General features: G+C 43.8%; 1 protein-coding gene across 1 annotated transcript in view; it reads left to right on the forward strand.

The window, feature by feature from the left end:
* LOC148223455 (voltage-gated delayed rectifier potassium channel KCNH5-like) overlaps positions 1-12,472 on the forward strand; it is a 50,334-nt gene extending 37,862 nt beyond the window's left edge. Inside the window, exon 4 of the mRNA XM_088166610.1 lies at positions 296-12,472. Coding sequence (XP_088022736.1) covers positions 296-1,243 — 948 coding nt within the window. The 3' untranslated portion in view covers positions 1,244-12,472. The remainder of the gene's footprint in view (positions 1-295) is intronic.
* Positions 12,473-15,047: the final 2,575 nt, after the last annotated feature.

A 15,047-nucleotide genomic window follows, 5' to 3' on the forward strand; every position in this document is an offset into this window, starting at 1 on the left:
TTATATCAAGAAAAAAGGTGAAACCCAATTTCATGTATCCTGTTAAGAAAATGTGTGTGTGTGTGTGTGTGTGTGTGTGTGTGTATGTACCCCATCTATAGTGGTGTACCTTGAGGTTGCTATGTCTTGATCAGCTCCCTTCGAATTCACTACAAAAAATTAAGATGGAAAGGAAGATCAGAATTAAGAATTAAGGGAGAAGTGGCTGTTCCCAAGACTGTTTACCCATCTCAAATTAATATTTTCATGCGATCTCCTTTGGGTCCTGACTCTGTTGTGGATTTATCCCCCACAGATCATCTTCAGGAAGATCAGCGATGTCAAGAAGGAGGAAGAGGAGCGCCTGCGCCAGAAGAACGAGGTGACGCTGAGCATCCCCGTGGACCACCCCGTGCGGAAACTCTTCCAGAAATTCAAGCAGCAAAAGGAGATGCGCAACCAAGGCTCGAGCCACATCGACCCCGAGCGGAACCAGCTGCAGGTGGAGAGCAGGAGCGTGCAGAACGGGGCCTCCATCACGGGCACCAGCGTGGTCACCGTGTCCCAGATCACGCCCATCCAGACCACCCTGGCCTACATGAAAACCAGCGAGGCCGTGAAGCAGAACAACCGCGACGCCATGGAGCTGAAGCCCAACGCGAACGGCGACCAGAAATGCCTCAAGGTGAACAGCCCCATGCGGATGAAGAACGGGAACGGGAAGGGCTGGCTGAGGCTGAAGAACACCATGGGCACCCACGAGGAGAAGAAGGAGGACTGGAACAACGTCACGAAGGCTGAGTCCATGGGGCTGCTCTCCGACGACCCCAAGTCCAACGACTCGGAGAACGGTGTAAATAAAAACCCGCTGAGGAAAACAGACTCTTGTGACAGTGGAATAACAAAAAGTGACCTTCGCTTGGATAAAGCTGGTGAGACTCGCAGCCCCCTGGAGCACAGCCCCATCCAGGCGGATGCTAGGTGTCCTTTCTACCCCATTCCTGAGCAGGCCTTACAAACCACACTGCAGGAAGTCAAGCACGAACTCAAAGAAGATATCCAGCTGCTAAGCAGCAGGATGGCTGCCCTTGAGAAGCAGGTGGCAGAAATTTTAAAAATATTGTCTGAAAAGAACGTATCCCAGCTCTCTTCCCCCAAGTCTCATTTATCACCCCAGTCCCCTCCCCAGATATCCTGTCAGGATATTTTTAGTGTTTCAAGGCCTGCGTCACCTGAATCTGAAAAAGATGAAATCCACTTTTAGCATATACCTATGTGTATATATGTATACAGTATATATGCAGAGGTGTATATATACCTTTATACATATATATATATGTGTGTGTATATGGTAAATATATATACATATATATTTTCACTTGCATCCAAAATGACTTGAACACACCAAGGATTTTGATATGTAAATATTGCATGTCCAGCTGGATTCTGGCCTGCCAAAGAAAGCAATTATTAACATAGATATTGCTTGTATAATATGCAGTTGACTGCATGCACACTTTACATTTATTTATAATCTCTATTATGTAATAAAAGAATGACTTTTGTTTAACAAAGGCAATGTACTATTTAAAGAATCAGGGTCTAACCTGCCAATATTGCCATGTCAGTTTTGATCTCAGGCTGGGTGAATTGAGCTTTTATTTCCTCATTGTCTTTTCTGCCGAGTTAAACAGTAGATTAATATGACGTGAAGGACACGTTCAGACTCCTGTTAGTATTGTTTCCTGGTATCATTCCATGACAATATACTGTATATTTGGTGATGAATTCCCCTACTCCTCCTGAAAGGAGGGCTCAGCTCAGTGGGCAGGGAAGGGCACCATGCCTGGTGCTAGGGTGGATCACTGGAATTTCTTTGTGTGGGTATTGTGCATGCACAGCCTTTTATTTCAAGTATCCTCCTGCTCTTTTAACATCATAAGTAAGAAATAATAAGAATTAGAATAAGAATAATGGTGATTTATGTAACAAAATGAAACTAACAGAAACTCTCTCAGTTGCACTCCCTGAGTGTTTGGGGGTAACTTCTTTCTTGAAAGCCTCCTTTTACTGATGCCATTTTTACTGAACTGTTAGAGTAACATTATGTAAATTCTCTTTGCAGCACTCAGTGGTGGTGTCCGGTTCTGTCAGTATCTTCATTAGCATGTCCCATTTTTGTGGGGTTGAGGTTGCTCTCCCACTGTCCCCCCTATTGCCCCTGGCAGAAAGACTTTGCACGAGGTCTGAGCAAGGAAGGGAACACTCATAGTTCAGCTCCTTGGGAACCACGTGAGCAGGTTTGAAAGCATGAAGTTGAAAGGCTGCACTTTATCCCCCTCCACTCTCTTTCATGAGGACATTTATCAGTCTGCAGCTGCCTTTAGAAAGAGAGAAGATAACTGGTGAGGATGTAATTCTCTTTAGTGCAAGGTGCTTGGATGATAATGTGTGGGTGGGAGAGTGATGGGTGCTCTGGGGGATGGAGTGCAGCTCGTGCCTGGGGCTCCTGGAGGGTTTCAGTGCATGGAGGAGGCACGTTTATAGAGCAGGCTTGCAGTGCCCACACAGCCCAGTCCCACACGTACTGAGTCCCTCAGGTCTGTGCCAGAGGCTCTGATCCTCCTCTCAGCTGACTCCCTTGGCATCTTCCAGCCTTGGGCCATGCTCAGACCTTCTCTCCCGGGCTGGAGCTGCTGGCTTTGCAGGGCTGCAGCAGGGCAGGCTTTGCACTGGATCTTGTTTGATCTCCTGTTTGGAGCTGGGCTTTTGGACTCTGCCTGGGTCTGCCCCTGAGTGTGGTGAGGGTTTTTGCCTCTCAGTTCACACTGGTTTGAATCCAGTTACACAAGATGCATAGCAAAAATTGTCATTGCAGCTTCAGAGATGTTACCTGGTGTAGCTTGAGGCCAGCCCAGCAGAGCACAGTGGCTCCTTCAGAGAAGGATTCCCCCTGCTTCTGGCTTAAATGACCTCTTGTATCAAGATCCCGTGTTTTCAAAAGTGCCTGGAGTAAAACATGTATGTACCACAAGGCATCACTATCAATCAGGTGTATCAAATACATGGTTATAATTAGGGAGCAATCTAAACACACACCAGTATTAGATCCATTTTTTAACATTAGAAAAATAGACTAAGCTAAATCACTTCCTGAAAAACTAACAAAATCCCTAAAACCCAAACAAGCCATCATTTGCAGTAGTGGCAATTAAGAATCTACATCTTAGGATGAACATATCTTCAACTGTGAAATCCAAACCCATAAAGCTCCAAAAGCTCATAAGAAAGCCAAAGAAGTCATTGCTTCTGTTGTGTCAACTCATGGAGACTTTTTGGGCAATGATAGCTTTTTCTATCCTGTTTCTGCCAGTTTCTTTAGGAAATCAGAGATTCCAAAAGAAAAAAAAAAAGGAAAAAAAAGGGAAAAAAAAAGAAAAAAGGGAAGAACAAAAAGCCACAGTAAGGGACAGCTCTTCTCAAAGCCTGGTGATCAGGCCACCTGCTCATTTTAGTACTCTGCAGGTGCAGGTGCCTCTGTCAAAATTTTCATCTGTATTTTGCAGCTGCTGTGCTGACACAAGTGCAAATCCATGACTCTGCAGCCATGGTTTGGACTGCAAGAACAACCTGCACCTGCAGAACAACAGGACCTCCCATTCCTGTGATAAAGCCTACTGTGGGACTCTGAAAGAATGGGGTGTTATGGGGTTAGGGAGTTACAGGGTTGCTGCAGGAGTCTGCACAGACCTTGTGGGTACAGTTTAAGTGCCAAGATTTCAAGTGTTGAATGTTCTTGCCTGACTTGGTCTGCTGGTTAAGACAGACACACAGCCACTGCCCAGGGTGAGTGTCTGAGTCACACGGGCTCAGTGGGGCCAGACTCTCTTAAAATTCCTGGAGTGCATGAACCTGCCATGAGGTGATGCTGCAAAAGACACAGCACGATAATGGGTGTTAGCTTTGTTAGAAAGCTTTAGCCTTAATGGGATTCCTCTGCCTTTGGGACAGACTGCTTTTCTTTCTTATAACTGATATTAATTCTAGGTAGAACTGCATGGCATGCAAAGGGATCTCTGTTTAGGTTTATCTTGCAAGTCAGGTGTAACTTTGTGCCACTTTACAATGAGAGAATGTGTTAACAGGATTAGTCTGACCTTGAAAATCATTTGGGCGGGCCCAGAATGTCTATTACAGTTCAAGTGCAGCTTGAGTGGTTCAAAAGTGTAGTGGCTAAATAGTGTAAAATGCCAGTTCGTGAAACAAATACAGTGTCTCCAGGTCTATTTCTAGTGCTGCTTTGACTCTGATATTCCAACACTGTCCATTGCAAGTTCAGTGGAACCAGCTGTACCTTGCTGGTACAAAGCAGTGGTGAGCTGGGTGCCCTGCAGGCACAGTCAGCACAGCCTGTGGATGGGCTGTCCCAGGCTCTGTGTGCTGGGGGAGGCCCAGTTTGTGGGGTTGACTCTGACTGGTGCAATTCTGAAGGACTTTGCCTCCAAAATCCGTGCTGGGAGCATTACATGTTGTTTCATGGAGTTGTCAGTGGTTTGTCTCCCGTCCCCCCATATTGTGCATGATGTGGTGAATGACTGGGGCTTTCCTTCTCTGTTAAAAAGCATGAGCCCAGTCCTGTAGTGCAGGCTGGACTGAAAGCAGCCACCTGTAGTCATTAAGTGCAATCAGGACACCAAGGTGTCACTGCCACCCAGGCCAGTGCTCAAGCAGTGATGCACCATGCAGAGGGAGCTCTTGGCTGCATGCTTTCCTTTTCTGTAAGAGCTCAAAACCTGTACAGATGTTCCTGCCAGATGCTGGGAACAGCATCCTTAGCACCTACCCTGTGCTTTGTGTGTCCAAAGCATTTTACCTGCACACGAGTGGATTTTATCTTTCCGGACTTTGGAATAGAAATAAAACGTGTACAGAAAATGTGTACAGAAAAGTAAACACTTTCCAAAGCAAATGAACTAGACTACTTCTAATAGCTTTTTTTGGTGTAATGTTGCATATAAGAGAACAGCACTTCAGGATATTTACTGAAAGAAAAAATTATTGTAGTGAGGATTCATTTCTTCTGAATTTATATTTGTAAATCCTTTTTTTCCTGTCTTTGCCAGGGCATGGGGGTTAGGGCAGAGCTGATTCTGGAAGTGACAGACTTAAGCTCTGTCCATTTTTCTTTTCCCTGTTCTGCAGAAGTAGCACAGCTAGAGGGGCTTGATGCTGCACCAAAGGTTGGGCTTATTGCTAGGCTCAAGTTCAGTCTTCATTTACCACCACATGGAGAATCCCTGGTGCACAGGTGTGAAGGTTGAATCTGATCATCAAATCGGACTTTAATATGTATTTTGAATTCCAGAACAGTTTCAAAGGAACTGGAAGCTGCAGAAATAATGTTGTACTCTTTGCAAAGCCAAGAGCAGTTGCTCTGGAAGTAACTGAGACCGTTCCACAGACGTCATCATTGCCTGGGTCAGAAAACAGATGTTGTGCTTGTGAAATAGCTTAGAGGCTTTTGGGGGCAAAAGATGTCCTGAACTGGAAGGGAGAATAAAAAAAGCCAAAGGTTTAATATGAAATTTGGGAATGAGGACATAGAGGGAAATATAATGAAAAATTTTCACTTTTTTACTTGGATTTTGAGCATTTAGAAAACCCAAGCCTATCTTTTTTGGATGTCAGAATTGGACAGATTGTTTCTTAAAATAAATACTTTTTCCCTAAGTGAGGTGGTGTCAAAGTGATACCTGTTTTTTTTGTTTTTTTTTTTTTAATGTTTTCAAATACAATTTTCCTTCAGAGGATGGTTTGAATGGGCTTTGTTAGTATTGCACTTAATAGGCTATAGGAGAAAAGGTTTGATCCATTTAGATTTCCACATCTAGGAATGTTTTTTGTAACTCTTCCTTATTTTTTTTTGGTGCAAGCAGATAACACAATCTCTACATATCTTACTTGGTTTAATATGCTATGGTGCATTTCCAAATGAAATACGGTCTTAAAGCAAAGTGCTGAATGGAGCTAAAATTGACAAAAAGTCCACATTTCTTCTGCTAGAGAAGCAGTGAATGTTCTTACTGACATAAGGAATATTGTGCAAAGATCAGTGCTGTGATATCTAACAAATGACAAACAAACTAAAATCATCCTTACTGAGGGTGCATTTAGTCAGGCAGAAAATTGACCTTGTAGTGCACAGTGGGACAAGAAGGCACATATTGATTTTGTACACTCAAATGGCAGAAGCATTCAAAAAGGGCTTGACCAGGCCATGCAGAATAAATTGTATTTATTTCTTATGTTAATCAGCCCCCCCAGTGTGGAACCAGGAATCTGAGGCAGGATTCTCACAAATCTTTTTATCTGTCTTCTGTAAGGCAGATAAGTTATTTTTTCATTATTTTCTTCTTGGAGATGCAAGCTTGCTTGGCCCACAATCTGAGACTACTGGTGTGCACCAACTCTGTCTGGCTGTCTGCCATGAATACATCAATTAGCCTTAATTAAAAGCCCTATAAAAAGGATTTTTTACTAGGTTGGACTCAGCCTTCCCTGCTCCAGGACAGGATGAGGCTGGCAGACTTTTCTGGGGTGTCAGCTGTAGGGCAGGGCAAGTCCATTAAAAGATACTCAAATATATGCTGTTAGGGGAAAATGTGGGCTTCAGGAGAGCCAAAGCTCTTCCAGTGTCCCAAAAGCCTGTTGGGAAGGGGCATATAGTGTCCAAATTATGCAGCATCAGTGTATGAACTCTGTATTTGCAGCTGGCCCTGCTATGAACAGAGGGGGTTGGACCAAGTGATTTCCAGAAACTCTCAAGTTCTGTTTTATCATTTGATGATTCTGTAGATTTTAATAGCACAGACAGGAGGTAAAATTTGAAGGTTCTTAGTTGTGTCCTATTTTTTTCTGGTTTTCATTTTAAATATCATGTTGAGGAACATGTTGCCAATTTTTAAGATAATAGCTGTGGGAGCCAATACTCATCAAACAGACAGCAGAGAAATCTGGCATATTCTAAAACTATAGCATATAAATAAATTAAGCATTTCATCGGGCATCAGCTAAAATCCACACTTGGTGCCAAACTCTGAGAATAATGTCTCGGTGACTATGCAGATTCTGGAAGCAGTGGGCTGATATGGATACATCAACAACACCCACACCCTCTTCCAGCCTCTTCCCCAGTTGAAGGATGATTACAGTGTCTGAAAATGCCATCAAAATATCAATAGCATTTGAGCTGGTTTTCAGTGCTGGCCTGGCAGACGTGCAACTCCAAGGCTGTAGGAAATGTGTAGGTTTCTCATTAGTGGCTGGATCTGGAGGTGATTCTCATCCCCCTGGATTCTCTTCCCTCTGATTCTCATCCCCTGGATTCAGCCTGCTCCTCTCACGGCCAGTGTGTGGACACCATTGATGAAAAGGCCTGGGCTTGTCTAAAGGGTCTGTGCACATTCCTAGGGTCTGCCCAAGCCCCATTCCCAGACTTATTCCCTGCTTGCCTATGCACATTCAAAGGTTTACACCTTATTGGATAAGGTTATTGGATATTGTTCCAGATTCTGTCACCTCCTCGATCTCTGTGATGGCTCACAGGGTTACTCACAAAATCCTTTCCAATCTGTGGCTTAGCAACAAGTCTCCAAATTAAACAGGAATAACAGGGCAAGCCTTCTGCCATTCTCAGGGCATTATTTTATTAAACAAACCCTTCATTTTTATTTTATTTTATTTGTGGCTCTTTTTGTACACTCTTGAGCAGCACACTGTTCCACAGAATGGCAGGGATTGGGGTGTTTGTGGGTTTTAATGAGCCACTTTGAGAAGGGGAACTCAAGTGAGACACCAGTTTCTACCTTGTGTGTGACCATTCCTACTCCAGTTACACTTTGGGTGAACTTCAGCCCCAGAAGCAATTTGAACCAGTGCCATGTAGTGATAGTAAAAGTTCTGTTTCCTCAGGCAAACCCAGGGCTCTGCTCAGCTTCTCCACGTGTCCTACGCCCAGACACGTGGGCATTTTCCTGTCCTGAACTTGTTTTCAGTAGAATCTCCTGACATGTTCCACCTCTTTTCTCTGTCATCACATTTATTTCCTAGAAAAAGGGGGGAAAAAAAGGCACTTTCTGACTAATCATAGGGAACTCACTTGCATCCAAGGCTGCTGCCAGGACCATTAGTGTGAGGTCACAGTTCAGTTTGTAAATTGGGTGTTTTATCTGAGCTCTCATGGAAAAAGGCAACTTTTTTTCTAAAGGAAAACAAAATTTCTGCTCTGCTTCTAATTAGTCCTCTGTTGTCCCTGCAGGATTAATTACTGCCTTCTTCACTCGAATCATCAAATGCTATTTGGCAACAGCTTCTTTTTTAAATTTTATTTTAGGTATAATTAGGAGTCCTGGCATTACAAACAAGCTCAGTCAGGTTGTACCTTAAAAATTACAGTGCTGAAATGTCACCTCAACTAGTAGTTTATACCCAGCTTTTGAATACCAACAAATCCATTGCAGTCTGCATGCTCAGAGCTCATCCCGTTGAGGTCATCAGTAGGTCAGTGTGAACATCCTTCTCCTGAAATCAATCTCAGAAGGAGTTTCATTCTGCAGGGTCCTCCCACTATGGGACTTTTAGGAAAGGATTACGAGTGCAAGGATGCAATGGCACCTCCCAGCTCTTCCTGCTGCCTGTTGATGGTCTGTAGATTCCCAGGCACATCTCCTTCCCATTTAAAGGAAGGGCTGAGGGCCACCAACTGCCTACTTCTATCAAGTGGTAAATTGAATGTATCGGGTGAGAGAGGCAGTAGCCAGCAATAAGGCAGAATTTTGGTTTTAAAAATCTGCCTGGTGAGAATTGGGCAAACTGCCAGAAAGACAATAAAGGATTTATCTGGCAATGCATGCCAAAGGAATGCTAAACATGTGAGCAGGAGAATTTATGGGTATCAGTGGAAAAGCTCATTAGCGTTGAAGTGCAAAGCAGGTCTGTAAATGTACCTTTCAGCTGTCCCCAAAAAATCCCTGCACTCAGAGAAGGGCAGCTGAGGCTCTTTTCTGTGGAGGATAGAACTGGCTAATGAGCTTTCCCAGAAAACATGCACAACAAACCAGGTTTTCTCAGATGTAATAGTTGGCACTATTTCACTTCCATGGGCACATTTCACAGCTGACCTCAGTGTCAGCCTCTCCCTGCCCCTGCTTTCACAGGGATTCAGAGATGCTCCAAAGCTGGTGCTGCAGCATTTCTCCTAGAGCAGGTTGGTTCCCCCCCTTACTTGTCACTGATTGTTGATTATTTGCCCTTTAGGAGATTTGCAGCCCTGTAAGGGATGTGGGACACCCCAAAAAAGCTGCAGCTTGTGGGGCTGCAAGCAGAGGTAAAGGCTCACCATATTTTGTCTGGAAAACATGCTAGCCATAAAAATACTCTTGCTAACTGTTTAAAGCTCCAATGCCTTATCAGCACAGTTTATGTAACAAAATCCCATTAGTACTGCCAACCATTCTCCCATGAATTAGTACATGATATGCTTCATAAACCTTACATGCCTATTGACTGTTCTTATGTGTAGAGACTTGGCTGGGCTTTTATGTGCAGGTGTAGCTGCGTATCTTGAGTTCATTTTTGTGTTTTGAAAGCTACATAATATGAAGTAGAATATTTTCCACAATGAAATGCAGTGTTTTCCTTCCTTGTTTGTTTGTTTACATCTTTTCTCTTTCTCTCTCCTTCCTTCCTCCCTTGTTTTCGTGCCTAGATCATTAGGCTAGCAAATTGTAGAAATGGGGAGATTGATTAAGTGATGTTGCATCAGCAGATTTAATGAGGTAATGATCTGTTTTGCTATTTGTGTTCAGAAGAAATAATATGCTAATAAGGATTGTAGCAAGAGCTGATTTTTTAATGTCCTGCTTAAATACCAGCCAGCAACTGAGTGGTTCAGTGAAGTGGTCTCAGCAGATCTTCTAAATTGTGTTCTCTGTTTTGGAGGTAAATATTTTCAAGCTTTGAGCATCTTGTGTAAATATTCTCTCTAAGGTCAGTGGAAGTCTTTCCATTAATTTCTTTAAGTCTAATCCAGTTCTTGCAGAGGGACCAGGACACTGAGTCCCAGCATGGGCTGAGCTTTCTCAAAACTGAGAACTGTGGGTACTAGAATTTTAATTTCAGGCCCTTGTCTAATACAAATGGGTCCAAGATTTCAGGCCCTACTAAATGTTGCATGCTGAATGCAGAAATGTAGAGGCTGCATTTGAAGATTAGGACAGCAAGGTGAATTGCCACGAAAATCAGCTGAACCGATCAGGGAAAGGGCAAATTTCTAATTAACACGTATTTGAATCCAGAAGACACATTCCTGGTGTCTGAAGTGTCAGTAATTTCCATCCAAAGTAACTGCTCAAAATTCATGACTGTCTAGAATATCCTTGCACAAGCCAGATATGTACATAAGCCGTGCAAGCTCTCTCTGGGGAGAAGCACAGCTAAAAATAAAGCTATTATTGCAACCACAGAGAGAGATGATGACAAAGACAAGAGGCTGAGCACCAGGTGCTGTGAGACTGAATCCTGCCATGCAGCCCTCCATCTGAGCATTGCTGATCCAGGTGTGGGCAGATGTGCTCGACTTTTGGGTCCTGTTTGTATGCACACCTGGAGCAGAGCAGAGCAGGAAGGGGCAGCTTGGGTGGGGTCCATGCAGTGTAGCCCCCACCCCAGAGCAGGCTTTGAAGGCTGAATTCCTGGCTCTATGAAGGACACAGGAGCTTTGGCTTGGGTTTTAGGCTTCCTCCCCTGCCTCCCCCATCCCTTTGATATGCTTATGAGTTCCCACACATTTAGGCAACTAGTCATCCTAGGCTCCCAAATGAAGAAAAATCTGGGGAATTTATACTGGAAAGAAAGAGGGACAAGGGGTGGGAATGATCTTGCCCATGTCTGTGCACCCTCAGCTTTGCAGTATGGCTGCAGAAGTATCCTGGTAGGAGCATACTCACAGAATAATCACAATTATTGGCAGGGGGATATTATTTTTTAATGAATTGTCATCGCAGGGGACCTCATTACAGTCAAAACATTGTACTGTTTTTCTAGGATTTTTTTCCTTAGGCTTCCCCCTCTCACCCAAAATGACAACTGAAAACTAAACTGAGCAGGAGCTGCTGTACAAGCCTGCACAGAGAGGCTGAACCTAAAAATCCAGCCTGCCCTCACAAGGTACCCACGGGGCTGTGCTGAGCACCCAACCTCAGCATAACCTGCCTTCTATTTATTTTTCTTTTTCTGCTGAAATGCCAGTGTGAATTTTTTTTCTTCCCTTGTATCACCAGCCCAGCACTCCCTACGCCACATTTGTGCTCTCTCCACCCTTGAGCACCTAACAGGGACTAATCCCAGATTTGTGGGAATCTTTCCACTAAAATTAGCAAGACTTTCAAAGCATAATGAGCTTTAAATCCTCTTTTTTTTTTTTTTTTACCCTGAGGTCCTTACTTTTTGATTTCAAGTTTCAAGGTGTCCCATTAGCTGAAAAAGCACCAGCTGGTAAAACTGTGTTTGTGCAACCCTCGTGGAGAAGTTGGGCAAAACAACTGATTTTAAAAGCTCATGTTGGAAAACCCGATCTACAGAGTAACTGTGGCTTTTGAATGTATGGGATTCACAGACACTGGACTGTGGGGAGGAAAAGTATTTTGAGAAAACTTTTTTTTTTTTTGCAAGGAAGAAATTGGGGGAAAGGGTTATTGCTCGGGTGATGTTTCTTTTGTTACTACTTGCTGCTCTTTGTACACTAGCCAATGCAAATGACATTCATGCTCCTGACAATATTTTTGAACAGCCCAGCTATCTTTTTTGCTGTTGTTAATATACTGAGGATTTGGGAGGATTTTAAATGCCTCTGCCTTTCAGGATTATTTCTACAAAAGCAATTGAGAACTGTGTTTTGACAGCAGGAAGCTTATAAAAACCTAGGGAAAAGAAAAAAAATTAAAAATAAAGCGTTTGCAACCGAACAGCTATGAAAGGAACACACCTCTGCTACCATATCCAAAACCTGCAAAGCAATCAGGAATTACATCAAGGAAGGAGCATCTTTCTACTGAAAATCACACTTGATTTTGTACAGAGAGGATGCTCCCTTGGCCACCATGTGACAGCCCAGGAGGAAGGTGTGGGAGCTCTTTGGTTAATTGTGACTCTCCTGTCACTGTTGGACGGTGCCGTGTGTGGTTGGGTGAAACTGGTTTATCTGTAGCAAGCTTCTTGTTGCACTTTTCTGTTTGCTAAAATTCAACAACAAGGAAAATCGTGGGTCACTTTAAAGCATTGGCAGACAACTGTTTCTAACCCAAAGGAAAATGGGTTTTAGCACAATGAACTGTACTTCTTCAGGGAGGATCAATGTTGATTTTTTTTTCCACACGTCTTTATTTACATGTGGCTATATTTTCATTGATACAGAATAAAAAGTGCATTTTATTGACCTTGAGTGTTTGTGTCCTTACTTTTCTTGAGCACCACAAAAGCGATAGCTCTTGTTTTCCTGACCAAAGCAGAACACAATTTGTTGAGATTAATGAGCAAAACATAATCTTATTTTTAGGTGGTTTGGGGATGAGGGAGATACATAAATCTATTGTTAGAATGGAGCTCCTCTACAGGACAATAAGAACAGTTCTTGACCCTCCTCCTCATTAGCCTGAAGACAATAGGAAATAAATCAAGATGAGCTGGTCACAGATACCTCATCCATAAAACTTCTGTAGCATCTAATTCCCTCTCCCAAGCAAATCGGGCTGAAGAGGGAATCCTTTATCTAGGTAGATAATAAGTATTTTCTTATAGCCTTTTGTTCATAAAATATTCCATTTTATTTGCTGCAAGTGAGTAATCTTACATCAAAAAAATTACACTTCAGATACAAAATGAAGATTTTGAAGGACAGTGGATAGAGGCAGAAGTGTTTCACTTGGAAATTTAAATAATTTCTAAGACATGGCTCCCTTTGCTTCATGCATCATCAGCTTGGTTACAAATGATATTCCCAAAAGAACTGCCTGTGCCAAGGTACAAGAGATTTTTGGACATAAACACAGACAACATTGCTGACATGTTCTTGAAACCACTGTTGCTTTGGTGCTCCTTCAGTGCAGAAACCAAAGCCCGTGGAAATTGGTGGAGCTTTTTCTATTCCCTTGCAAGTGGATTTGACCAGACCCTGCAGGTTTTGTCCCAGCCAGGAATGGTGTCTGGATGTGGAGTAATCACAGCTGTGAGAGACAGAGCAGCATTAATTCAGTTTGAGGATAAAGCATCCACATCTAGTAGTCCACAGATAGGTTTTGTCATCTGTAGGGACGGGTGCAGAAAACTTCTTCAATTTATGGTGTAAAATATGAATTGGTGAACTTTTTTTTTTTTTATTCTCTGAGCCTACTCTCAGCATCCTCAGCTGGGGTGAGGAGACCCTGGCTCTGCACAGGAGAGAGAACAGGATAAAGCCTTTATGGCAAACATTGGTAGAACAGGCCATAATTTCCACTGCTGAAAAAACAGTGTCAGGGACTGCTTCTGCTGCTTGTCTTTTGTAATTGGGGCTGGCTTTTGCCAGGTTGGGAGCTGGCAGCATCAGCACAGCAGCTTCTTCCAAGTGGGCATTTGGGAGAGTGTCAAGGCTGTACATCCCAGCCCTAGGAGCCTTGCTGGAAAGGGAACTGTCAGAATGGGGTATGAAGCAAAAATGGATTTATTTGCAGGAGCTGATTTGTTACTGGCTGGCAGCTCTGATTGGTGTAGTCCTGCAGCTGTGCCTGAGCAAGCTGGCAGCTTCCATCATTATCCATGGGATGAGTCCTCACCAGGTCCCAGACTCCTTCCCAGCCCCAGACAGGGTTTGCATTGTACCCTGCAAGTGGTAAGGATGCTCTCCAAAATGCAGGATCAGTCATCAAAATTGCTGAGGCCCTGGGGGAGACAAAGCATCCATTTTGCTTTGCAGATTGCTTTGCCTGTGCACATAACCTCTGCCTAAACAAGGCCTGTGGATGCCAGGGAAACAAGTTAATATATGCACATCTCATTCCCTTTATGAGAGCATCATCCAACACACCGGGATGGAGATGTATTCTCCACGGCTGATGCTACTCCTGATTTAGGACCCAGATATAAACAACATGTACAAGCCAACACAGGGCAGGAGCACAGGGCAGAGACAGAGGTTTGGTTCAGTCCAGCTCCTTCCTCACATCAGTGCACCCTTTACAGGCACCTTTCTTACAGAAGCTTTTCCTCTTTGTGTGCAGTGATGTTAAACTGGCTGGGCTGGATGGGGCTTGGAGCAGCCTGGTCTGGTGAGAGCTGTCCCTGCCCATGGCAGGAGGTGGACCTGAATGAGCTTTAAGGTCCCTTCCAGCCCAAACCATTCTGTGTTTCTATGATTTCTTTTATTTGGCAGAGAAGGAGGCTAAAATGATCATCTTACAAATCTGATTAAGTGAAGTAATGAAGATGGACCAAGCAAGTTCTTCAGCACTGAAAAATCTCTGTCTGCATAGAAACAAAACAGCTGCCCAGTTCAGGGCACAAATTGAACCAGGCATTGAAAGCCACCTGAATTTTTGTAATGCACAACTCAGAAATGGATAAAGAGAGATATGCCACTGGTGTCAGCTCTATTTCTAGCCACCTTGAAACCCTCTCCTGGTCAATAATTTCTATCTAGCCAAGTCTGTCTGAGTAAAGCCTCTTGCTCACTTGGTTGCACTAAAGAAAGTTAATAAATCATTACTTTCAGCATGAGCAGGCTGGTCCTGCAAGCCTGAGAGTGGGAAGTGTGTGGGCAGTGTGTGGGACAGGCATTGAGGTGACCTTCCCAAAGAACTGCAAAGCTGCCCCAGGGAGGATTCCTTCACAAGTGCTGCTGCCAGGATTAGTGCTGCTCAACACCTCGTTTAGCAGGAGCAGTTCGTGGTGCTCACAGAGGGGAATATCTGAGGAGGAAGGGTGATCAGGCAGCAGGGCAGGGCACAGGGGGAGCAGCTCTGAGTGCTCCTGACCTG

The sequence above is a fragment of the Sturnus vulgaris genome, chromosome 6 (genome assembly GCF_052056855.1).
Source record: "Sturnus vulgaris isolate bStuVul1 chromosome 6, bStuVul1.hap1, whole genome shotgun sequence".
In the NCBI taxonomy this organism is placed as follows: Eukaryota; Metazoa; Chordata; class Aves; order Passeriformes; family Sturnidae; genus Sturnus; species Sturnus vulgaris.